Source organism: Equus quagga, chromosome 4, assembly GCF_021613505.1.
Source record: "Equus quagga isolate Etosha38 chromosome 4, UCLA_HA_Equagga_1.0, whole genome shotgun sequence".
Taxonomy (NCBI): Eukaryota; Metazoa; Chordata; class Mammalia; order Perissodactyla; family Equidae; genus Equus; species Equus quagga.
This window is the reverse complement of record NC_060270.1, coordinates 35,879,203-35,904,336: the sequence shown is the minus strand read 5'-3', so window position 1 is coordinate 35,904,336 and position 25,134 is coordinate 35,879,203. Positions and strand designations below refer to the sequence as shown.

The 25,134-nt window shown below is 41.5% G+C and overlaps 1 protein-coding gene across 4 annotated transcripts in view; it reads right to left on the bottom strand.

Moving 5' to 3' along the window:
- The window catches only part of ETV5 (ETS variant transcription factor 5), a 57,125-nt gene that overhangs the window by 10,763 nt on the left and 21,228 nt on the right, over positions 1-25,134 (bottom strand). For all 4 annotated transcript variants that reach the window (XM_046658678.1, XM_046658679.1, XM_046658676.1 and 1 more), the window contains 5 exons: positions 18,651-18,780; positions 17,452-17,739; positions 6,765-7,024; positions 4,649-4,708; positions 158-226 (listed from right to left, as the gene is read on the bottom strand). In XM_046658678.1, the coding sequence (XP_046514634.1) occupies positions 158-226; positions 4,649-4,708; positions 6,765-7,024; positions 17,452-17,739; positions 18,651-18,780 (807 nt within the window). The remainder of the gene's footprint in view (positions 1-157; positions 227-4,648; positions 4,709-6,764; positions 7,025-17,451; positions 17,740-18,650; positions 18,781-25,134) is intronic.

Genomic DNA, 25,134 nt, shown 5'->3' with positions numbered 1-25,134 from the left:
TTGGGACAAAGAAGCATATGCAATACTTTAGTCAAGTTTCTCAGGTGATTTGGGCAAAAAGGAGTCGTTAATGCCAATTTGGTGTTAATAAGACTGGCTGAGGTGCTCTGACATCTCCAACCCTCCAGCTTAGCAACAAATGGATAAAGCTACTTACCTTCCAGTCTCTCAGGAACAACACAAGTGTCGTCAAAGTACAACCGGGGATCTTTCTCATACGAAAAACCTGAAGGAGAATTGAAAAACAAAGACCATGTTGCTTAATAAATTCTATCTGTGTTCTACCGAAACTCTGGATTTAAGGACTAAAATAGGATTCTACCATTTCAAGTCCTAAGCCCCATTAATTGCTGTATCTATGCCAGAGTGAATTTTGGGGGACTTCAAAAGGACTTAGGCATTTGTGTTGTGCTGTAATCACCCAAGCCTCAGTCAGCACGGCATCAATTCCTGCCATTAGAGTCAAGACTGCAGGGAAGCACCGAGTGAGTCACCAGCAAGTTCCTTCACATCTTGCTTATGAGGTCTGCCTGGATCAGTGTCGCTGTGACTAAGCCTTTATATCTGAAAAGACGTCTCATCTATTTCAGTTGGCCTAGCTGGGTGGATTGGGTTGATCTGTACCGTCTCGCCATTTTCCTTTTAGCGAGTATTAATTTTAACCTCTCCTGTAACTTGTCCAGGCTGCCCACATACCCACTTCAATTATGACAGAGCCTGGAGGACAGAGAACGTTGTCAAAATGAGTAAAGACTTGGGCCTGTGGAGGATTGCAATGAACAGCAAGTTTAAAAGCAATCCGGAGGTATTACCATCACACACAGAGGAAGGAACCTGAAGAGACTTTTTAGCAATAAAAAAAACTTATGCATTGCATAGATAACAAAACAGAGCTCAAGAAACAGAAACTGACTGGTCCAACAATACACCTAAGTGGAAATGAAAAGAAGGTAGGGGAAAAAGTGAAAGAGGTCAAGAAGAAGGAAGGATGGCCTGGCACTCTCAATCCATAAACCCTTGATATGCATTCAGTGCTGACCACCAGGTCACCAGGCACCCTGACCAGATCAGCAGTTCCAATCAAAGCCAGTTAATACACTGGCTTGTGGGGGCCACGTCCTTCCCTGTGGTCTAGCCTGTTTCAGGGGTATGTGTATGTGCATTCCAGGGTGCTCTCTTCTACCAGCCCATCTGGTAAACGATGCTCCCTGGGCTCGGTTCTCTGTCCATTCATCTGGCCGTGTAGTACAGGTGTATGTGTGCTGGGGATGCAGTGGGGACTGGCAGGGGGAGCTGCTCTGCAGAGAAGGGCGATCATTAGATTTTGAGAGGGATTTGCTATGACTTGAAAAATCCATAGGTAAAGGCGCCAAGAAATAATCTGTTCTTTCTTTCTTCACAATCAGCCCAGAGGAAGTTCTTCTTGGCAGGACCAGCACCATGTTTAAAAGGCCTGAGACTGGGGAAAACACACTGCCCAAGTTGAAGGAAACTATGATTATTTTGAGGTTTGCATTATTCATTTTTGTTTCCTCAGCCCCAAGCACTATTTCTCTGTTTGCTTAACTACATCAAAGGAAGCATATTTTATTGGCATTTATTTATTATTTAATCTAATAAATATTTATGCCAAGCACCTAAGTGCTACAAGGGTGTAGGTAACGAGAAGATACAGACTTGATGCTTGCTTTCATGGAGCTTGCATCCCAACTGGTGGAGACAGACAAAAAAGTAGGAAAAAAAATAAATGAGACCTGGTATAGTGTGGAACATTAAACAGTGTGGGCCCCAGAGCCAGACTGATGGACCTGGATTAGCTGTGTTACCTTGAATGAGTTAATTAATCTCTCTGTGCTCCAGTTTCCTCATCTGAAGACTGGGGAAGAAAATAATTCCTACCTTATAAGGTGGTTGTGAGAATTTAATGACTTAATATATATTCTGTTCCATTGATCTATTTATCTTTACACCAGAGTGCCAAGAACAGTTCCTAGTATGTAAGTGTGCAATAAACGATAAACAAAAAAGATAGTAATTGCACATTGTGCTAAGTACTACTAAGAAATTAATTGGATAATGCGAGAGCTTTATGTTATATACTCTCTGTCATGGATTCTAAATTGCTTGAGTATAAGGACCATGTCCTGAATATGAATATTTTAGCACCCGGTACATTATAAGTGGCCAAGCAATATTTGAATAAATATGAGAGAGTCCACAGTCTCCACTAAAAAAAGATTTAAGAATACAATGCTAACTTTTAAGTCAGGATTCAGTGAATCCTGTGATAAATTTATTTTCCAATTTTCTACTGGGAAACTGTTTGACTTTTGTGACAAATTGTTATACTTTATATTATCAACAAGAGTTACATAATCCATCCATGCTTCATGCTTTTTGCCTTGGCTGTGAGGAAGCTATATATATCCTGACTTTCCATATGGATTTTGACACTCTAGGGGTGTCTTAACAGCCTTATTATAAAGTCATAAGTGAACTGCCTCAAAGTTTACACACCTGTCCAACTTGCCATGTTATTTTTAGAGCTTTTCTTCCTCTAAGGTAAGGATAATACATTCACAGTACTTAGGAGAAAAAAAATGTAAATCTAGATTAAATTCTAGGTTTGGTTTTCAAAACTAATCGGATGAAGGCCTGCCCATGAGTATCGTTTTGGTGTATCTTGTGGTTTCTAGTCATCACCTCGTGTGGTTCTCTAAAACATCTGGAAGATGCTGTTGGTTTAAGTGAAATTTAAGTCAGTTGAATTTGCACCAGCAGTTACATCAGTTGTGGCCACAACTATCTAATCACTCAAATAAAGGCGGCAGGAAGGAAGAACCTGTTTGAGGAGCAAAGTGGAAATGAAAGATTCACAAGAGTAGGCAAAGACTCCAGGTGATGGCTATCTTAATAATCACAGATGCCAATCAGAAACACTTGTTTCACTAACTGTTTCAGGGGCATCTGTGGTCAAGCCTGTATGAGAAGGAGAGAAAAACCATGTCAGGCTAATTTAGAGCAATTAAGAAGGCAGGTCTCTTTGAAACTACTCCGATGTGTGTGGGGTCAGGGAAAAGAATGGGAAAGAGTCGGGGGAGGAGGAACACACAAACTCACCAGATATTCTGTGTGTAGTAAGCAGCCCAATGCCTTACTAAAAATATTTCCTTTAAGAGCACGCTCCTTTCTAAATGTTGTAATTATGCAAAATGTTTTCCTCCCTCTCTTCCCCAAACCCCTCCTAGTTTGCCTGCTGCAGACAGTAACTGCTGCCGTAGGAACATTTGGGAACCTGGAAGAAAGCCCCACACAGCTGTGCCGGTCACAGTCAGAGGTCCGGGAGACAGCCCTGCCTTGCCAGGGCTGGACACTCACTCAGAATATCCCCGGGGGCCCTGGGCAACCACACTTGGTCTCCCCTCTAACCAAGTCAGTAGAAAGCAGCTACCCATAGAAACCACTCTTGTGAACCAAACACAAAAACCAGCCGATGCTTCACAGTACTGTTGTATCAGCTCTTTCAACCTTCCTCTAAAACTCTAGAGGACAGAGGTGGTCAACCTTGGATGCACATTGAAATTGCCCAGGGAGCTTTAAGAACTATTAATGCCTGGGTCCCACCCCAGCATTTCTGATTCAATTGCTCTGGGTGAAGCCTGAACACTCCAAGTTTTAAAAGCTCCCCAGGTGACTCTAATGTGAAGCCCAAGCTGAGCCTCACTACTCTATAGTAGTTATCAGACTTGAGTGTGCAGAGCATCACCTGGAGGGCTTGTTAAAGCACTGAGTGCTGGGCCCCACCCCTGCAATTTCTGATTCAGTAGGTCTGGGGTGGGTCCTGAGAATTTGCATTTCTTTTTATTTATTTATTTTTAAAGACTGGCACCTGAGCTAACATCTGTTGCCAATCTTTTTGTTGTTTCTTCTTCGTCTCCTCCCCAAAGCCTCCCAGTACACAGTTGTATATTCTAGTTGTAGGTCCTTCTGGCTCTATGTGGGATGCTGCCTCAGCATGCCTTGATGAGTGGCGCTAGGTCCACGCCCAGGATCTGAACCAGTGAAACTCTGGGCCACTGAAGTGGAGCGCATGAACTTAACCATTTGGGCACAGGGCTGCCCCCAGAATTTGCATTTCTAACAAGTCCCAGGTGAAGCTGATGCCATGGGTTTGGGGAATAATACTGCTCTAGATATTTACGGAGAGATGTATATGACAGACAACAAGACATACGTCTGGGATATCTTGTCTAAGAAATAAACCCTTCCCTGTTTTAATGTTCAGAAGAGAAGTCCTGAACCTACCATGTCAAGTCATGACATAGTTCCTGAGTTCCAGTTTAGGCCAATAGTGTTACATACAGATATATAACCTTCTTATATAGAAACCAGGTTGGTTCATTTTTTCCTCATATTATCCGGTGAACTCTTAAAAGTTCGAGTCATTACTATTGAAAGTGATGGCAGCCCTCCCAGCGCTCAGAAGCATGCCTCAAACTCTGTGCAAAATAATTGAAGATTAGGATTAATTAGCTCTCATGTTCATGAGCTCAGGAAGGTTTAATCTGCAATCTCAAATCTTAGCCTGGAAACTGAGGAATTTGAAGCTGCCTTGAATATTATTTCAAAAAAAAAAAAAGCTTCTTACCTTCATGGCTGCTGGAGAAATACCCCCCTCTCATGTAGGACGACTGGCAGTTAGGCACTTCTGAAAGAGAAACACAGACACACATACTCCCGTCAATCGTTTCTGCAGTTGAATCAGCAGGTCAGTTGAACTGCAGCTCTGCAGTCAAGCCCTAAATCTTCTCTTGCTCCGAGGTCATGTCTTTTTGGTCTTGTCCTGGGAAAGAGGTACCACCCAAATAAGCAACATAGGGAACACTGTAACCCACCATCTGAAGGTAGGGCTCTTGACTCCTAATCAAGAGAACTGGGAGGAAAAAATCATGCCTCCCTCTCGTAACTAGAGAAATTAGTTAACACCAAATCCGGGGAGAGAGTTAATAGTAGAAGTAGAAATTGGCTTTCAAAAAGCCAAGCTTGGCCTTCTGCCTGTGCTGACTCAGGGACTTTGGAAGGAGAGGGGACTCACTTTAGATCTTTCCCAATTTGTTCTCCTTTCCTGCTGATGGTTACATCCAATTCTGCTCAAAGAGGTGAGGGTATTTTTAGGCTAAAGAGATTAGGGGATTTGAAGTTATGAAGCTAGGACAAGAGCTGGCAGGAGTGGAGGACTGCAGTCTGACAAGCACATTCTCACCATGTTGGCAACGTCAGACTGAAACCCATGCTCAAGTGATCTCTCCTTCAGGCAGCGTGTTATCAAGGTGTCCGTTGGGAGGAAAGACAGTGAGGTGAGTTGTGTCTATGTGGGATGAGCCTTCCCTCCGGGAACACCACTCAGATCAAAGAATTACAGATATGGTAACACCAACTGAGTGTCTTGTTATAAGGGAGTAGGGTGGGGTGAAAAACTCATCAGGACAGATTACAATGTCAGTCCCAAAGGAAAAGGTCATGCCTGCTCCTGAGAAAAATACAACAGAGCCTTCAGGAGGAATGCCAGTGGAAATTGTATAAGCTCTCAATACCTGACACTTGCTGATTTTTCTATCATAAAGCAACAGATGTCTCCCTTCTGCCTACCTCCCCAGCGTTTTCCAGAACTCATTTCTGCCTGAATTGAGCAATCTATCTATTATCTCAGGGAAGGCCAAGAGCAAATTTTATATCCTATTTCATTTGCAAAAGCCATTCGAGTACATACTGCCCCCTCTCTCCCCAGGATCTTTAAGCAAAGCTCATGAGGGAAGAAAGGTTGAAACCCAACCCACCGCCCTCACATGCCTTTAGCACCAACTGCAAAAAGAGAGGGAAAAAGTTGAAGTCATTTCTGAAAGAAGGGGAAATGAAGACGAGGAAACAGTTTCCACATGCACAAGCTACACAATTCCAACTCTCCTTTCCCCTAATGGTCTTATTCAATATGCTGGCCCCTAAAATGTGTAGTCAGTGAATGAGTGCGCATGTGTGTGGCGGTAGGCACGAGGGCTCCCAAGTACAGCTTAAACTTGTTGATATGCTTAGGTTTTTAGACAAGAAGTAACCCAAACAATCAATAGGTGCCCTCACATGTTACACCTCTCCCCGTGTACATCAGCAGCTGCTGAAGGACATGGGAACCTTCCCAGATGAAAGCATTGCAATAGAGTAGCGAATCTCACAAAGCAACCAACAGGACAGCCTCTTCCATGGCGTACCTGGCACCCCATACAGCCATGATATACCAGATGCTTTCTCAGAACACCACTCATTTCAAGAACAGAATCCCATCCTGCATGTGGACTCTCTTCGTTATACTTATATTGGGACTTTATGAGTCTCTTATATTAAAAAAGAAAGCCGTAAAACTAGGGGCAGGACTAAAATGCAGAAATAATATCCCATGTCCAGTGACCCTAAGATAGCAGGTCTTAAAAAGGGCATCACCAGGATCGGACCCCAGCAGTCTTCAGGCTTGGACTCAGAGGTATCCTCTGCATCACTTTTGAATGCCTGGTACACTTCCTAAAATGTGCACGGCTTTCTGTTTTGTTTTGTATTCAGTTATGCATAAACATGTCTGCATTCCTCGCTCATAAATTCTTAGAAGGCAATTTTATAAAACCATTTCCCAAAGCCCTGCATGGAGAAGACACTCAATAATGACCAGACAGATGAACAAGAGAACGAAGAAAGGAATGGCGCGATTTTATGCTAACCTGAATCAACGCAGTAATCCCGGGGCTCCTGCTTGATTCCCATTGGTGACTGGAACCCATGTGCTGGGGGGCCCGGCATGCCTGGGACCCCATGTTCATAGAGCGGGTCATGGTATTCTTGTTTGAATCCCTGAGGGGGTGGAGGAGCTGCAGGGACAATGGGTTCTGACATTTGCCGGTGGTAACTGGGGCGATTATCTCCAGGAACTCCTGACTGAGGAGGGAAGGGGTGGCAGGGTTCAGACAGTTGTCTCTGAAATCTGTAAGAAGAAAGGAGTTATATTGTTTAACTAAGAACATGATGCATACTTACTATGATTTAGCATTGAGGATTAGAGTTCAGAAGAATGGAATTATTTGCAAAGTACTTAATGCTTATTTCTGGACATTTTACCCATTTCTCAAAATTATATCACACATTTCAAACCTCTTGAGTGAGTCAGGGACTGGCAGAAAAACAATCAAAACAATGATGTGGTAGCCTCTTCCATGCATGCTTATTTCACCCACAGTCTATCTGCACACTCGGGCCAGATTATGTATCTGACTATATAAAACCAATTGTTTGCAAACGGCACTAACATATACATATATGTTTTTTCACTAGTTCATTCATTCTCTCACTTGCAGATAGAATTAATTTTTTTAAGACCAAAGAGTACAAATTAACAAGTTAGAAAATGTAGTAAAAAAAAAAAAATCCCATATATAATGGCAATCAAAAACATAAAGTCCCTAGGAATAATCAGGAAATGTGTAGGCCATATAAGAATAAAACCTTAAAACTGTTTTCTGAGGAAAAGAAAAAAGATCTAATTAAAGAGAAACTTAGGACTTTAAGGCTATTGATTCAATGAAAATTATTCTATAGTAGCAATGCCTTCCAATCAACTTGACAAATGATTCTAAACTTAAAAGATTAAGTAATTTTTGAAAAGAAATAATGATCAATTAGATACTGATATATATTATAAAACCACAATAATTAAAATAGTAATACAAAGAACGAAAGATAGGCATATCAAAGGAATTGAATGGGAAGTCAAAAACTGTAAAGTAGGGACCAGCCTGGTGGCACAGCAGTTAAGTTTGCACGTTCTGCCTCAGTGGCCTGGGGTTTGCCGGTTCGGATCCCGGGTGCGAACCTGGCACTGCTTGGCAAGCCATGATGTGGTAGGCATCCCACATATAAAGTACAGGAAGATGGGCACGGATGTTAGCTCAGGGCCAGTCTTCCTCAGCAAAAAGAGAAGGATTGGCAGCAGTTAGCTCAGGGCTAATCTACCTCAAAAAAAAAAGAAAAAAAACCCAGAAAAAACTGTCAAGTATATTCCAAAATTTACTACCAGTTAAAGTCAGTATTTCAAATTGGTGGGGGAAAAAGTTAGACTCCTGTTTTATACCATATGCCAAAATAAATTTCATATGGATTAAAAATTTCAATGTGAAACCATAATAGTAAAGTAAATATATATGAAAAGTTACATAGTCTCGAGGGATAATCTTTCTATGCATCATACCAACAGAAGAAATCATCAAGATAAATATGGATATACCTTATTGTATAAATTTCTATAAGTCAAATAAACACCAGAAACAAAGGCAAAAGAAAAATAACAAACTGGGGGAAAAAAAATCTGTGACAGACCGAAAACACTAGAAATAAAATCAAAAACAAAACAAACTGGAGAAAAATCTCTAACAGACACAGCAGTGTTAATATTGTTGACATAAAGACTTTTTAAAAATCAATAAAAGATGAACATCCCAATAAAAAAAATGGGCAAAGGACATAAATAGGAAAATCACTAAAGAAGAAATTCTAATGGTCCTAAGCAAACAAAAAGTTCAACTTCATTAGTAATCAAAAAAGTACTAAGTAAAGAGAGAAACAGTTTTTCCTGATTACTTGGAGGATGAGCAGGCAGCCAACAAATCTATGTCTGGCACACAGAGAGCATTGAAATCATAGATATGATTAGACACAGCTACAAGGACGGTCACCAACGCCAATGTCTAACAAGGGAACTGACTAAGTACATGGTGATATAGCCATTTAGCCGAAAGCATCCATTCAACTATGATATAACATACAATTATGTAAGGACCCGGAAAGGTATTTTTGACCTATTAAGGCAGGTTGTGAAACAGTACAAAGAGGATCAAATTTTTGCAAAAATAAAAAACATACTTATGGTGTGATATAAAATCCTGGAAAGATTTGCACATGTGTTAACGCTGCTTATCTTTGGGTGGTTTGGATTTTAGGTGATTTTCTTTTTTTGCTCATCTACAGTTTAATAATAACCATGCATTATTTTATAATAAGACAGAACAATAAAAGCCTTTTGTTATTGTTATTAATCAACGAGGATCATTAACATCCTTTAGCTATCAGAGAAATCCAGATGTGCGTCAACCGCCCTTTCCCCATCGGGAAGGCAGTCCAGTAAAATGGGAAGCCTGCAGTCCAGCAGTGACGCTACTTCAGGGAAGTGATGGAGGGCAAATTTTCTTGGCTCAGTTTCCTCATCTGTAACATGGGGATGCATTATCCATCGTAATGCTACTGGAATGATGAAATAAAACTGTGTCTACAAAGCATGGTTTCTGCCACAGCTGTAATCACTGACGGACTGGGTGGACTTCAGGAGGGTGGGTGTAGAGGTTAGAGATGGTAACCCTCAATGTGAGGCTTCAACCCATGAAATATACATAAGGCACGGATCTCTGTCTATAAAGAAAAGCATCTGTGACTTCACTCTCTCAGGTAGAAAGTAGGAGCCAGGGTTCAGGGAATATAAAAGATTTAGAACAATTAATTTCAATGAGTTTTTTAAAATAAACAATATACTGTATTAGTAAGGTCTTACTCCTTACTTTTAGCTTGAATCCTATTAATAGTTTTAATCAAATAATTTGAATTTGATTTGAATCAATCTGTGGCAACAGGTGGCCAACAGACTTCTAGAACATCAAGATTGAGAATCTTAAACTGAAGAGATCTGGGTGCAGATAAAACAGTGTTTAGACTAGGGTACAGCATGGCGCTCACTGTGTGAGTCTTTCCTACCCTACCAAAAGCAGCACCATGAGATTATTTCACAACATGAAGATCACTGAACAATTTTACATATACTTATCCTTTTATCCCAGACAGTAAAAGCATCAGAATCTGCCTGGCCAATGTATTAAATAAGCTGTATACACTATAAGCTTCGGTGGGTTGACAGCCTCTCTTTGGGGCGCTGAATGCATTACAGTGGAACTTCATCAGGAATGCGATTTTCTAGGTTGCTGTTATTTAAGGAAACCCTTCCATGGTCTTTGAAGAAGTGCAAATTTGAGACTCAGGTTTAGCCTTGACATTTAGAATACAGGTACCAGCAGCCTGCTGCAAACCTGAACTTTTAAAGAAAATTCTGAAGTGGGCAGAAAAGAAAGATGAAGATATTGTTAAGGCCTTATTTTTATAAAGTACCCAAATGTTATGCTAGCAGGAAGGAACAGTAACAAGGGCACCCATCTTCCACGTTCTCTCTCTTCTCCCCTCCGTCACCTCTTAGTCCCTTCAAAAGTGACCTCCACAAATCCCTTCCTTTAACGGCTCTGAGATGGCACAGAGCCACTCAGTTCTGTAAGCAGAGCCTCTGCAGCTGACAGGCCCCATCACTCCACTTCCGCTTGGTGCTCATCCTCTCACCCTCCAGAATGAAACTCTAGAGTCGGCCTAGTACAGCCTCTTCAGCAAAAGGTACTTCCCTATGGGCACCAGCCAGCAGCCCCCATCCCCTCCCCCCAACATAACTTTAAGGATGCATGAAGCTTAGCAGCCTGGGGTCTGCAGAACAGATTCTATAATTGGGATTCTTCAGTCTTGGTTTGTTTTGAGGGAGTGGGAGTGGCAAAAGGGATCTAAGAGTAGGTCACAAAACCAACATATTTGGAGGAAAGATTCTCTCAGAGCTTGCTGCCAATAATGGCTTTTATCTGCAGAGATTAGTAAAGTAATTCAGTTCTTGTCCTCAAAATACATTCTGTGAACTTTACTCACTGACCTGCATTTGAACTCGCTTCCCCTTTCCGCAATGCTTTTGAAGTATCTAAGAATGCGCTGTATACATAACACAGCTATGACAAAGATGCCTCTTGTTTACTGAGGCGGGCAATCATTTCCAATGGAGGAGGTGCGTGGTCCCTAACAAACCTCTTCTCCAGCTAAGCCCTCTTCCACCCGTGTCCATTATCCTGACAGAGCTCATACAGTAGTGAGCTCAGAGTCGGTGAGCAAAAGGCGGCTTCTGACTATCGAGTGAACCTAAATTCAATAGGTTACAGATTAAGGCTTTTTCAGTCCCAGTTTATTTAAAGAACTGGTTATTTATTTATTTGTCAGATTTATATAGCGCCTTTCCTCCCAAGAGCTCACCCACGCTACCAACATTTGGTTTACGTTATGAAAACCGTTAGATGCTTTTTCTGCATTTCCTTTTCGGTTTCTGCTGCCAACACACAGAGTAAACACAATGCTTAGAGGAAAAAGGAGAAAAGTGTGGATTCAACAAGGGTTACACAGTGGCTGTGGGTGCCAGGTGAAGCAGTGACGCCTCAGAGGCCAGCTGAGGGATGACATATAAAATCAGCCAAGAAACCAATGCCATCTATTTAATATTTCCGTTAAGGCTAAGAGAAGATAAAAAATAGAGAAGCATAGCTGGGTAAGAGGCTCTGGCTGTGAAGTCAGAACATCCTGGGCTGAAATCCAATCTTTACCACTTACTAGCTGTGTGACCTTGGGTGAGTTACGTAACTGCTCTGAGCCTGAGTTTCCTCATCAGTAAAATAAAGACAACCAGGATACCTGTCCCAAAGGTCTGGTGTAAAGATTACACGTGCTAATGCATGAAACAGGGCCCAGCACAGTGCTAGGTTCCTGATACACATTACTTTCAACACCACCGTCAACCACCCCACCTCCTCCTGACCCCACAATAAGCTGCATTCAGAAGCTATGCAAATATCTGGGAAGATCACAAGGAAATGGGAGAAAACTACCACACACAAAACACGAGAGTCCACTAGTTGTCTACCCAATATCCAGTCTCCTTTCTCAGCAAGAGAAGGCTGATTTTCACTCCGGTGGCACTGTGCCACCCAGCTTCACATCAAAGTTTGTTTTCCTGCTGTATACCAAGAGCCAGACACTGTGGCAAAACAAAACCCAAGCACTGTCCCTAACAGACACACCAGAGAACTCTGAAACAGCTCTCAGGGCTCTGCGAGGCCTGTCAGCGCTGCTTAGACTCAAACTGGCCCCAAACTGTGATAAAACATTGAGAGATGAGGAGCAAAATATGTCCTTCAAAGGCCTAGACGTTTGTCTAATTTCTCAAGATCAAATATGGAAGAAGGAAGGTGATGTAAATATGAGATGTCCCCAGGATAGCAGAAAACATCCATTTGAGAGGACGGGTAAAGCCAAAGTTGAATGGTTGTAAAGACGAATGATACTGTCTGCCAAGACGAAGAAAGAAAAAAAGTCTAGATAAATAATATCAAACATGAAAAGAGGGATAACTACAACAGATGCTGTAGAGGTTTTAAAAAGGACATTATGAATGACTTTGTGCCAGTTAATTTTAAAACTCACACAAAACAAGAAAATTCCTAGAAAAAAAGAATTAAATTCACTTAACTAAATGAAAATCCAGTGCAAGACTAGAAAAGATGAAGACACTGAACTAGTAATTAAAAACCTTCCCACGAAGAAGATATCAGTCTCAGATGGTTTTGCGGGTAAATTCTTTCCCAAAATTCAAAGAACAAAGAATTCCAATTTCACGTGAACTATCCCAGAATATATAAAAAGGAGAACACCCTCTATTCATTTAATGAGTATAACCTTAATGCTAAAACCCAACAAGGACAACATGAGAAAGAAAAATTATACATTATTCTCAATTGTAAATACAGACGCAGAAGTCCTAAATATACATATGTTGGAAAACCAAATCTAGCAATGTACAGAAGATAATACATAACAAATAAGTTGGATTTGTCACAAGAATACAAGGTTGGTTTCCCATATATGAATGTGGCTCACCACACTAAGAAATTAAAGGGGAAAATTCATTTGATCGTCTCGACAGAGGCAGAAAAAGTGTCTGATAAAATTCAATGTCCATTCATATTAAAAACTCTCAGTAAACTAGGGATAGAAGGAGATTTCCTCTAGCCTGATAAAAGTAACAACCAACCTACCCCAAACCGGATGAAATGCTGAAAACAAGCCCTCTTAAGATTCAGAACTAAAAAACACCCCACACTCTAACCATTAGAAGTACATTATTCAGTCTGTCGAAGAAGGTTCCATTAAGCATCTACGAAACTCAGTTTCGGATCCCAAAGTGAATTTGCGCTGCCACACACAACATGCTGTTAACAGGAGTGCATGGAGAGGAGATGCGTCAGACACACTCACTTCATTCCAGGCCAGGCTACAAATGTGACTCACAGTCAAATTCTCCCCTCTCTAAAAACTATAAAATCTGAAGAACAAAAACGAACAGCACTTATTCAAATGGACTTTCAGAGAGGAGGCAGAAACCAAAGAAAAACTTGAGCACTGTAACAAATCACTTTATCTAGCATCTTTAGGGAAGGAGTAATTTTCTATTAAATTGCAATTGCAGAAAACTTAAGCTCATCCTCTTAAGCTTTGAAGCTTTGATCATAACCACTGCGGGAGAGAACTTTCTCAAACAGGTTAGAACGTGCCACACATAGCTGACCCTTTCCTGATGACTCTGGGCCAGTCTGTTCTGACTATCAATTTCAGCATGATAGCCTATTACAATCCTGATGCCCTTAGGGAGCATCAAGAAGCAGAGGATTTTTCCACCAGCAGGAATATTTCCTTAAATGTTCTTTCCTGAGTTTTTGCTTCTTGGTGCCAAGTGAGTGAGAGACCAGTATACTCCAAAATTCTTAGATTATAAATTTCTTAGTGGACCCTCAACTCCTGATGTAGTGAGAAATGGTATAGGAAAAGATAAAACATATCTGGGCAGTGGTATGAGCATAACAGGAATATTTTCTAAGTTCTCCCACTCAGCACATGTAAACATTATAAGCAGCACAATGAAAAAACTTGCGAGATTGGGATGGCTGAATGAAGAGCACTTCTCCTTTTCAGGGAGCAGCTGGTCTTTAAGGATAAATGGAACATGTCTGAACATGCCAAATTACATGTTTTTTTTTCCTCCTTGGGGGGAGGAAATCAAGAATATAAATCACAGCTTTCAAACACAGTATTTATCTTCTAAAAATAAATTTTGAGTTGTGAAGAATTATATGCTAAGATTATATAAAACATTAAGAATGTACTTTTGACTAGATCGTATTTTAGTTACTTAAAGTATCATCTAACAAACTACAGGGCTATCACTATCAATAAACATAGACTGAAGACAAGTAAGCTATTGGGCTAAACGTGGTCCAAAGAAAGGGATCTGAATCATGGTTTTTAAACCTCAAAGACTTTATTCAACTGAAGAGATGAGGCACACTGTGAGCAAAACAAAAAAGATGTGTTACGGCATGGGTTTAGATTAAGTGAGGTAGAAATTTAGTAGGATTTTGTAGTTTAAGAGACGGATAAAGTTCTGGTAGTTTAAGAGATAAAGAGATGGATAAAGTTCAAGGTCAAAATGGATTTCTCAAGGTCACTCATTCAGCTTTTAGTAGACACTAATGAATGTTAAGATCCTTTCCACCCCCCAAATCATAACCAAAACCAATGGTGTGGTTGTAAGTTAATGTTTTGGTTTCCAAATGGAGGACCCTGTATTTGGCTACGTGACCTTTAGGAAGTCCTTTAGAGGCTCTGAGACCTGATTTCCTTTTCTGTAAAATAGGATTTTTTTACTCTGCCTTGGTTACAGAGCTGTTAAAAGGCTCAGATAAGACTATTTCCTTCTATCCTGCAAAATACCATATATTTTTGTTAGGGGGTTAGTTTTGAAGTAACAGTCCCTCTAATCTAATCAAAAAGTTAGCAAAGAACAAACTACAGTTATTAATAAAATTAATCTGCCCCACTTTCGGGCAGGCCTAAGTTATTAAATGTGTGATTATTAAGCTGATTACCATACACAACTACAATTACTATTACTTTTACAAAATCAGACCAGGGATTTCAGTTCATCTCATTTTCTTTATGCTATCCAGTTATCTAGTAAAGTCATTTGTCCTGTTTTTGGTGTATTTTGCATCACACAGATATCATATTATCTCATTAATAATAGGCAAGGGCAACAAGAACAAAATTCAGTCCTGGGTACTTGATGCTTAAATAGCAAAGGTGGGTTGGAATAGGGATGGGAGTAGAAGAGAGAGCTGGATCATGACTTCTCAAAGTGTGACGAGAATACATGCAGGTCCTGCCCCAGACCCACCCACTCAGTCTCTGGGGTGGAGCAAGAAATCAGCATTTTTAATACCCTCTGGGGGGACGCCCGCGCACTCTCCACTTTGAGACCCCCGTGCTTGAGTGTAGAAGCCTGAGTGCCCCAGTGTTGTTTTCATTTTATTGATTCGGTGCCTACAGAATACTCTGCCCTTCACCCCAATTCTCTCAAGGATCTCTGTATCACCCCAGTGCGTGTGAGGTCTTTTTATTTCAGACCCATCATTCCCAAAGGCAGAGGAGAAGCGGAAGTGAGTCCAAGATGGACAGGCAGATTTCAGGGAGGAATCACCCCGGAAAAGAAATCCCTGCTTTCTGGTTCCTGCCTCTCTCCCTTCGGACACCTGAGGGCAGACACACATAAACCTCAGGGAGCAAACCTTCCCCTCCTGGGAGGAGGCGGGTAGCCTGGAGACAAACCTGCTTCAGTGCTGAGACTAAGGCTGCCTGTCTGCCAGGGCTGCAAGAGGACAACCACAACCAGCAGAAAGAGGGTATTTCTCCCCCAGTTCAGTTAACTGTTGACACAATCTGTTTACACCGGCCCCCTGGATACAAAACGGAGTTGATGGGGAAATATGAATAAAAGAGATTTAACATGAAGTAACTTTCCTTTACACATGGTACAACAGATACAAAGTTTGCAAAGTATTTCAAATACCGAATAAATGCCTGGCCTTAACCCTCCTCCTCAATTAATAATTCCAGCAGAAAATCAGGAAGACACTCTTTAAAAACACGAAACTAAAAAAAAAACCATTGAAATAAAAACGGTATCCAGGCCTGAGTGCACAACTGAGCAGGCTTGCAGGGTGGTTTTGCCCACAGAGAGGTTTTGTTTAGTCTGCAAAGTGTTGCTGTTGTTTATAATTTGAATTAGTTGCCAACTTAAAAAGAAAAACCAACAAAACCTGGAATTTTTACATAAAAACCCAAATTTCCAAATTCTCTTGAAAAAGCACAAGGCTGTTAATACAAGGTATTAATTGGCAAAACCGTGGTGGTAGCTGTCTCCCGCAGAGGAGCTCCCTGTCAAAACTGAGGCCCCAGTCAACGCGCGCTCTGTGGCCCTGTGTATCACCAGTGTTCGGGGCCCTGGGCCTCACCAGGGGACTGAACACTGACCAGCCAAATTATGCAGTTCTTTACAGTGACTTTCACAGCAATGGGGAAGGGAATTGGAACCAGACAAGAGCGCTTACTTTTTTCTACATTTGATTTAGAAATAAAGAAAGTAATCTCCAATTAAATACTGGTAGGCATGTGGGTTGGCCCAGGCCTGGGCAGGTACCCTCCTGCATCCTCCTTTCCTGCCCTTCGCGCCCCCACCCACCCCATGCAGGGCAAGACAGACGGAAAGGACTTCCAACCGTCACCATCTTGCAGCCCATGGTAACATCACTGACAACTACCTGCCTATGTTATCTCCTCATCCCAGAGACTTGAAATAAAAAAGACAGGCCCCCAGAACATCCAGTATACAGGAAGGCCATAAGCATCCAAAATTCTAAAACATCGCAGACAATCAACTTTGAAGGCTGGGACCTAAGGTTAAGTCTGGAGTCAGCAGAGGAGGTTCCCTTTACACCTTAGTTTGTCGGATGAATGAATGACTCTGGACAAGCTACTCCTGACATCTCCATTTAGTTATGAGGAATGTAGGATCACCTGGAGTGAAACCAGGAGATTTCTATCTCAAAAGTAGATAATTATAAATAAGGTCCTTAGCTAATCCCTTACTGTGAAAATGTGATAAAATCAGATGAGTAATAATACCTCCTGAAACTCAGCAATCTTCCCTAACACGTAAGTAAAAGGGCAATAACGTATTTATGGGTAGCATAAACCAAAGTTCAATTCTAGCGGGCAGTATCCAATGACGAGCCAGGAAACGTGCCCTCAGCGAGGGTCAACGGACTGTGTATCCTGGACAAGTCACTCTTCCTCTGCCTCTATTCTGGGGGGATAGTACTAATTATCTCTCCCTTACCTACCTCACAGGAATGTTGTAATGTCTATAAATCCTTTGGAGTACCTCAGGAAGAGGATGATATATAAACAGGTCATATTTATATTAATATTAGTCTTACCTCACAAGATGCCTCAGTGGAATGAGAACTTTATAGGTACCTGGTAAATGTGACTAACTGCTTTCCCTCTCCCTGGGAGGTAAAGGGGAGGGGGATGGAGGCAGGGAAAGAAGCCCAGATCAGCACCCACCTCTGTTCTGATGGATACTGGTTTTCAGGCATCATCTTTGGCATCTGCAGGGGCTGATGTGGTGGCCGGGGGACGGCAAAGGTTTGCTGCTGTGGTCCAGGTTCTGGAAGCGAATGAGGGGCGGGGGTGGGGCCCACACCTTGTACTGGGCCAGCTGCAGGGACATGCGCCGAGGTGGGCAGAGTTGCCTGAGGTGGGGGAAACAGGGAATTCTGATGGGTGGGTGACAGGGGGGTGGTAGGAGGGGTTAATGGCTTGAACCCAGAGGGAGGCTTCCTATCATAGGCACTGTAAACAGAAAAAGAGAAGGAACCATTAAGCTGCAATGAAGCCATTAGCGTGGTCACCAGGTCCAGCAGAACGCTAGGTTGCAGCCCACGGTTGCCAGGAAATGACAGCATTAACATAGTTAAATTGCTGGCAGCCCCGAGGGAATATTTGTACCTCTGAAAAGTGACAAACACACTGCGTCACAGGGACTTGTTTAACACTTCTAGTGATTCTTCTCAGGGATAATTTTAGCCTCCGCTTCCGGTTTCCTTTTTCCCCTCTTCTACAAGAATGCTCCATGCATGCGTGTAGGGGTGCGTGGAAGAGGGGAGAATTTACACCTTGAGGGGAGTTTTCTGGCCCCCTCTCCCAATGATTCCCGGCTTCCCAGGAATTAGCCAGAATCTTTGCTGAAGATACATTTCTGGCGGAACATCACTTGATTTAACAACTCTTCTCCTCCCCACTCCAGGCAGATCTATGTTTATCTTTTAGAGCAAAGAATGATTTAAAATTAAAGCTTCGTTCCTGGGGCCTGGATATTCTTAAGTAAAGGGCACAGGCATCAGGACTTTTTCATATATTCTGATTTGAAGATTACTTCTTTGGTGCTTAAAGTTCACATTAACATATGATAGACATGAAGAAGTATATATTCCCTCCCTCGAAGCCACAGATCAAATATCCCAGTATTCAAGGTTCTTTTCCTTAGGAGGGCTCAGAACCCCATGAACTCAGTCCCCCACAGAGCTGGTTTAACAGTTTTGCGTTTCATGTGCAGCACAAAGGCCCCATTTGCACTGGTCCTCACCTAGAGGATTACATTGCCACGAAAGACGGGGTGTGCTACCCTGAGTATCTGCTGAATGACACTTCAAACAGTCAGCTTGATGGCTCCTTTCTGGCGGCCTTTCTCTGGCTCCACTTACCAATAGTTGTAGAGGCACTTTTCTCCGTAGTTAGCACCGAGAGCCTGCTCATGGCTACAGGACGACAGCTCAGAGGAGGGGCTGTGCAGCTCCCGTTTGATCTTGGTTGGAGGTGGGGCATGAAGCACCACTGAAATCAGAAGAGGGGTGAGGGAAGAACAGAGAGAGGACAGTGATTAACAGGGAGCACAATGCTTCCTTCTGCAAGCCCTGTAACTAGCTGATTGTTCTTGGAACTCATGTCAAATCACATGCCAGAGAAAGACAAACACAGAGCCTTCCATCTAAAACCAATGAAAAGTTCTTTAAAGTCAGAAATCATCATCTGACACTTTCAATTAACCAAGCCTTTCTTCCAAATGTCTTTGGTGTTGGGTCTGCTTCCCAGAGGCTCTGAAAGCCTTGAAAATTCTGCAGGTGATGGTTCTTCAAGAAAATGCAGGTGTGATAGAATACCAAGGGTTGCAGACATGAGGAATTTTGTTTCCGAAAAGGACAAATCAGCTAAAAATATATTGGTAGACATTACACATTAGCTTATCAAAGGCTTGAAACTGCTCTGGCAAATACATTTCTTATTCAGAGATGTACTCACAAGTTAAATCTATGACTTTTTAAAAGTCCTTCCCCAAGCAACTCTAAATATCAGTTCTAAGAAATACTCAACCTTAGAGGCATTTCAAAACTTTTAAAAGCAAAGGATGCAACAACGGACCAAACCACAATCTCGGAAAGGCTAACTGAGTACAGGGAAAGTCCTGGAAACCTTCATGTTCTGTCTGCTCTGTGCCTTTCCTTGCAACCGACCGGGAAGGGCAGGTTTTCATAACCAATCTTTTCATACATAGTGCCAATTGCTTTTCCTAAATTGGATGAAACAGTACATAGGGCTGTTGCTTTATGATTGGAAGTCAACTGTATATTCCATGTGTGATTCTAAGGGGCAAAGTAATGAGTTTTCCAAATCAAGGGGACTTACATACAGTGGCAAAACCAAACCAAACTAAAGCAGGTTTGCCTTTTCTGTCTTATCCAGTAGCTAACTCATTCTAGAGAAGGACCCACAGCAGAAGGACAAACTCTAAAGATGCTGCACTATGAGGGCTGTCTTCTTCTATTTATGGATGAGAAGTGCTACTCTCTGTCCAACTGTCTTGGAGGCTGGGGGAGGAGAGCGACTTGAGCTTTTGTGCCAGCCACTTGCCACTGTATCAAAGGTCTCATTAAATAGCTAACCACAGTTAATGCCCTGGTGACCCACTAAAATTTTCTGTTTGACTTAAATGTTTACTCCTAAAACACTTTCAGGAGCTTGGTTAATTCTTAGTGATTAGTAGAATTAGCTAAATGATCATCCCTATTCTGTCTGATAAGACTGAACAATCTTCCGGCCAACTGGTTTCTCAGGTGCCTCTTCCAACTCCGAATTCTGGTCTCAGAATGAACAAACAAGACGGATGATTCTACCACAGATGACAAGTTTGTAAAGCAAAGTCCTGCCAGTGACTGACTGGACAGGAGAGGTTTCCATAATTCCCCTCCTATAGAATGCCAACTGCTTTTCCTGAGTGCATAAAATAAGTCCAGAACCGGCAGATTATATTTAGAAGTCATTAGAGTCTCTCTTGTGATTTTTTGATGGTGACATCATGGCAGCCAACCCGCAATTATTATCAAATGTTTTCCGACATTCAGACACAGAAAACAGCTAAGCTTGTTGCTGTTAGAATGTTGTTAGTAAGTGAGAAGGGAGAGTCAGGCAACTTGAACACAGAAAACCATTTCTCCAAGGCAGTGGATGGTCTGGTGGTTCTCAGCACGGCCCCTTTGTCACTGCCTCTCCAGAATCATCAGTCTTCCGCCATAAAAGTTTTGGTAAAATAATGAGGAAACGTGATGATGCACCAATGTAAACAAAAGTTACATGTCCTTGAAAAGTCTACTTTTCTTACTTTAGCTAAAGAAAATCACTTATAACCACTGCTTTACCTAAGTTTAGAAAGTAAACAATTATGGTGTTATTCAATTTTCTCATTTCAGGTTTTAGAAATGTCTTGACATTTTCATATTATAAAAGTTACCGCTGACAAGACTAACATCAGTGGGTAAACCAAAGTTTCCCAGAAAGAAAAAAATTTTATAATGGCTTCAGAAACAGCATATACCCATTTTGAAAGAGAATATAAACTGCCAGCTAATTCTGACATCTTGATTTCTTCAAATCCACATGGTATATACTTTTAGTGTGTACCACACCATTTTGGCTTAAAATTATATGGTATCTTCTACTATCCCCAAATTGTCTTATACCTGGAAGGAGGAGCTTAAGAAATATCTGAGGAGTGCTACGCTCTGAATGTTTATGTCCCCACAACATGCCAATGCCCAGTGTGATGGTTATTAGGAGGTAGGGCCTTTGGAAGGTGATTAGGTCATGAAGGCAGAGCCATGTGAGGACACAACGAGAAGTCTGTGACCTGGAAGAGAGCCCTCACCTGACCATGCTGGCACCCTGATCTCAGACTCTCAGCCTCTAGAACTGTGAGAAATAAATTTCTGTTGTTTATAAGCCACCCAGTCTGTGGCATTTTGTCATAGCAGCCCAAATAGACTAAGACAATATGTGATTGAACTGATTATATTTCCAATTAATTCTTAACCTTGAAGGCAGGAACCACATCTACTCTACAAGGCTAGGCACAACCTTAGTCATAAATATCTTTTCCCCAGGAATCAACCACTTGAAGGAGAGAGAAGAGAGTGGAATAGGGCAGGAACAGAAAGTTTCACAGATCACTGACAGGAAAGCCATTAGGGGCCCTGCAAGTGGTAAGGAAGAAGGCTCAGATCTCCAAAAGGACTGCCAGGGCAGAGGGGGTGTGAAGGAGCCTGATTATGGCATGCATTAGTCAGAGATAGTGGTGTATTTAAAGCAGGGACTTAGAAGCCCAAGGAATGCTCCTTACTTTCAGTCTGTTCCCTCCTTTGTAAAATGAGATATATGATGCTGCCTTGAGAAATACAGAAAATGGCACAGCACCTTGCAGATGGTGCTATGATGTTGTGTAATTATACACTGTGCCTTCAAAAAGAGAGTATTTACCTTCGCACAGGCGACTTACTAAACGATGACAGAAACCCAGGACTATAGAGCATGGCAATGAATTAGAATTGAAAAAGGATCAAGAACTCCTGAGGAAGTTTGAAAAGAAATGCTAACAAAGTTGACTGAGTTAATAAATATTTTCTACACATAGGAATTTTGAGTTTAAGCTCAGAGTTATGGAAGATGGCCCATAAAGCCAATGGTGCCCTAATAACAATTCCAGGGGAATATGGGCCACCTTCCTTGTTGTAAAGATTCCATTCATTCATTCATTCACCTATTCATTCATTCACTAGCATTTTCTATGGTCCAGGCATCCTGGAGGTGCCAGGGATATGAGGGCAAGTAAAACAGACATGGGCCTTTCTTTAGGACACGCATAATTTAGGGAGGGTTCTGACTTTTGCATCTTCTCATAGACACAATTAGAGTTAGAGTAGGGCCTCACAGTCCACTTAATTTAGGCCTTTACATTTGTACATAAGGATCCTGAGGCCCAAAGGAGTTAAAGGAATTGCTCAAGGTCTTGGAGCTGCTGCTATTAGAGCGAGAGGAAGCAAGAGCTCCCTACTCTCATTTCAGTAATCTACCACATGAATAGAAATGGGAGATAGTTCACTCACCTACTTTGTACATTAAAAATAGAAGACATAAACCTTTTTTTCAGCTGAAACAACAAAAATACCACGTTACACCTGCTTGAGAGAAAGTGCTCTAGGGTGAAGGAAAAATGCATGAGAACTAATATATCTCTGGAAAAGAACAAGGTAGACGGACAAAGAAAGAAGCAGCCAGCCAGACCCCTTATGATTTACTTTGTGCCAAGATGCTCTTACATACATTATTTTATTTGATCTTCCAACCCAATGAGAAAGCTACTTCCACTGTCTCCATTTTATAGATGAGAAAACCAAGGCTCAAAAAGGTAAGCAATCTGCCATGGTGTTATAACTGTAAGTGGTCACGATTCCTACCTAAACAGCTCTTAGTCATTCCATCATATTGCCTCCCAGGTCCCCCTGAGAGAAAAAGACTAAATCAAAAAGGGATTAAAATAAACAGAGAAAGAGCTGGAGAAGAAAGACACGAGAAAAGAGAGTGGAAGAATACTTTTTGCCAACTCTCAGGGTCTGTATCCTTGCGTTTACTCTGCACTCTCCAGCTGGAGGTATACCTGATACACCTGAATCCACTCAAGGACTTACATCTTCCCCTATTTCTGGGACCCCCAAATGCCCAGAATCCCTCCCTCACTCCTACTGGCAACTAACATCTCTTGACTCCAGTAGCTTTTACTTCATATAATCCTTGCCTCCCATTCTAGTGTTCCATCTAAAAGATCTCATTCTCCCTTCTATATTCCAACTGACCCAAATCTTCTGCTCATTTAGACAGCTGCAGGCACTTTGGAAGACCTGGTATCTGCCACAGCCAGTCATCGACCAGCCAGACCCCACACTGTTGCCATGTATACCACCTCTTTCCCCAAATGCCCTGCCCCTCCTGAAACTGCTTCTTGACAATTCCCTCTTAACGCCACCTCTGAGGCAAGAATACTTTGACTGAGTTGTCTGGACCCCTATTTAACTACAAGAACTCTGTTAAGGATCCATGCACAAATACATATGAGAATCTCTACTTGTCCGAGGTAGGAAAGGTAAGGCTGGCTGACAAGATTTAAGTCCCTATTTCTGGGTATGCACTCCAAGTCCAATGTATTGCCTCATAGATCACCATAACACCATTTTAAATTTAGAAATGATGCTCATAAATCAACCAACTTAACTTCATGGTTGCTGTTCTTACTAGGGAATTTCTTGGGAGATAGAAGATTTTTCTATCTTCCAAAGAGTGATCAAAAATCAGGCCTGATCCTAGCCAATGCAGTAAGTCAAGAAAAATAATAAAGGCAAAAAGATTAGAAAGGAAAAAATATAGCTGTCATTATTCACAGATGGCCTGGTTGGGTACACAGAAAATATAAAAGTATCCACAAAGTATAAGAATCAATAAGCTAATTTACCAAGATCATTGGCTACAAGGCCAATATATAAAAAGAACTATTTCTATATAGTTACTAAAACAATGTAAAACTTAAAAAATACATGTACAATAGCAACAAAGAAGACCAAATACCCACATCTAATAAAAGACATATAAGGTGCTTGAACCAAAAACTACAAAACACTGAGGAAAATTAAACAACTCTCAATAAATGGAAGAATATATCATGTTCATGAGTTGGAAAGCTTGATATTATAAAAATATCAATACTTCCCAAATTATCTATAGGCTCAGTGTAACCCCAAACAAAATCTCAGCACTACACAGAATTGAGAATGAAGCAATTACAATTACATTTAACAACATGGAATCTCCTAAATATATTGAGCAAAGGAAGCCAGACACAAAAGGGAACATACTGTACGAGCCAATTTATATAACGTTCAAAAGGAGACAAAACTAATCTATGGTGTTTATAGTCACGATGGAGGTTACTCGAGTCTGGGGGTGCTGCCTATTCAGGAGGCACAAGTAGTCTCCTTATATTCTGGTAAGTTCTAGGTCTTGACCTAAATGCCTGTATGGTTTGTGAAAATTTATTAAGCTATGCTCTTGCTATGTTATTTCAATTAAGCTTCTGATTTGAAAAAAGCAGCCCTGTCCTGGTCAGATAGCATCACTGAGTTAATACTCACTAAGATTTCTCAAACTTTAGAAAATCTTTCTTCTGTGATGGTTTAGAAGCACTCTTCCAAAGAAATAACCCAATTGTTTTAAAATGGAAAAAATAGACAAACTGGCCCATTCAAGAGAAATAATAATTCCCTCTGCTGACAAAATCTGTTTCCTGCCCACAAGGACAGGCCTGTGGACTCTGTCCAAGGCAGTTACCCCATGCCAGTGCTGGCAGTGAACTTCACTATTACAGTACCGAGGATCAAAACAAAGGAAAACACTTTTGTTGAATGTTATGATGAACAACAGTTTGATTCAAAAGGAATTATTTTTTTTTAGAAAGACAAAACCCACCTTGTCTAACAAGCCTTTCCTTTGGTGTGTTTTATAATCATCAAAGTTTCAGTTTGCCACAGACTTTTCCGTAAATACATACAACATTTATGTAGTTGCTGAGTGTTAAAGAAATTGCCAATCAGTTATGCTGTGGTCTGAGCAGGAGACAGATTAAGCCCATCCTTATCTCCCCTGCTTCAGACACAGGATTCGCCTGCCTTCCACCAGTTGTCATCGTTCAGGCTTTGCTTCAGGGTTTTCCTCCTCCCTTCTTCAGTTTCATTACCTCCATCTGGGCCAGACTCCATCTTTCCCAAATCGGCTGTGTAGGTCTGACCTCGGGGGAGGAACTTATCTGGTCAC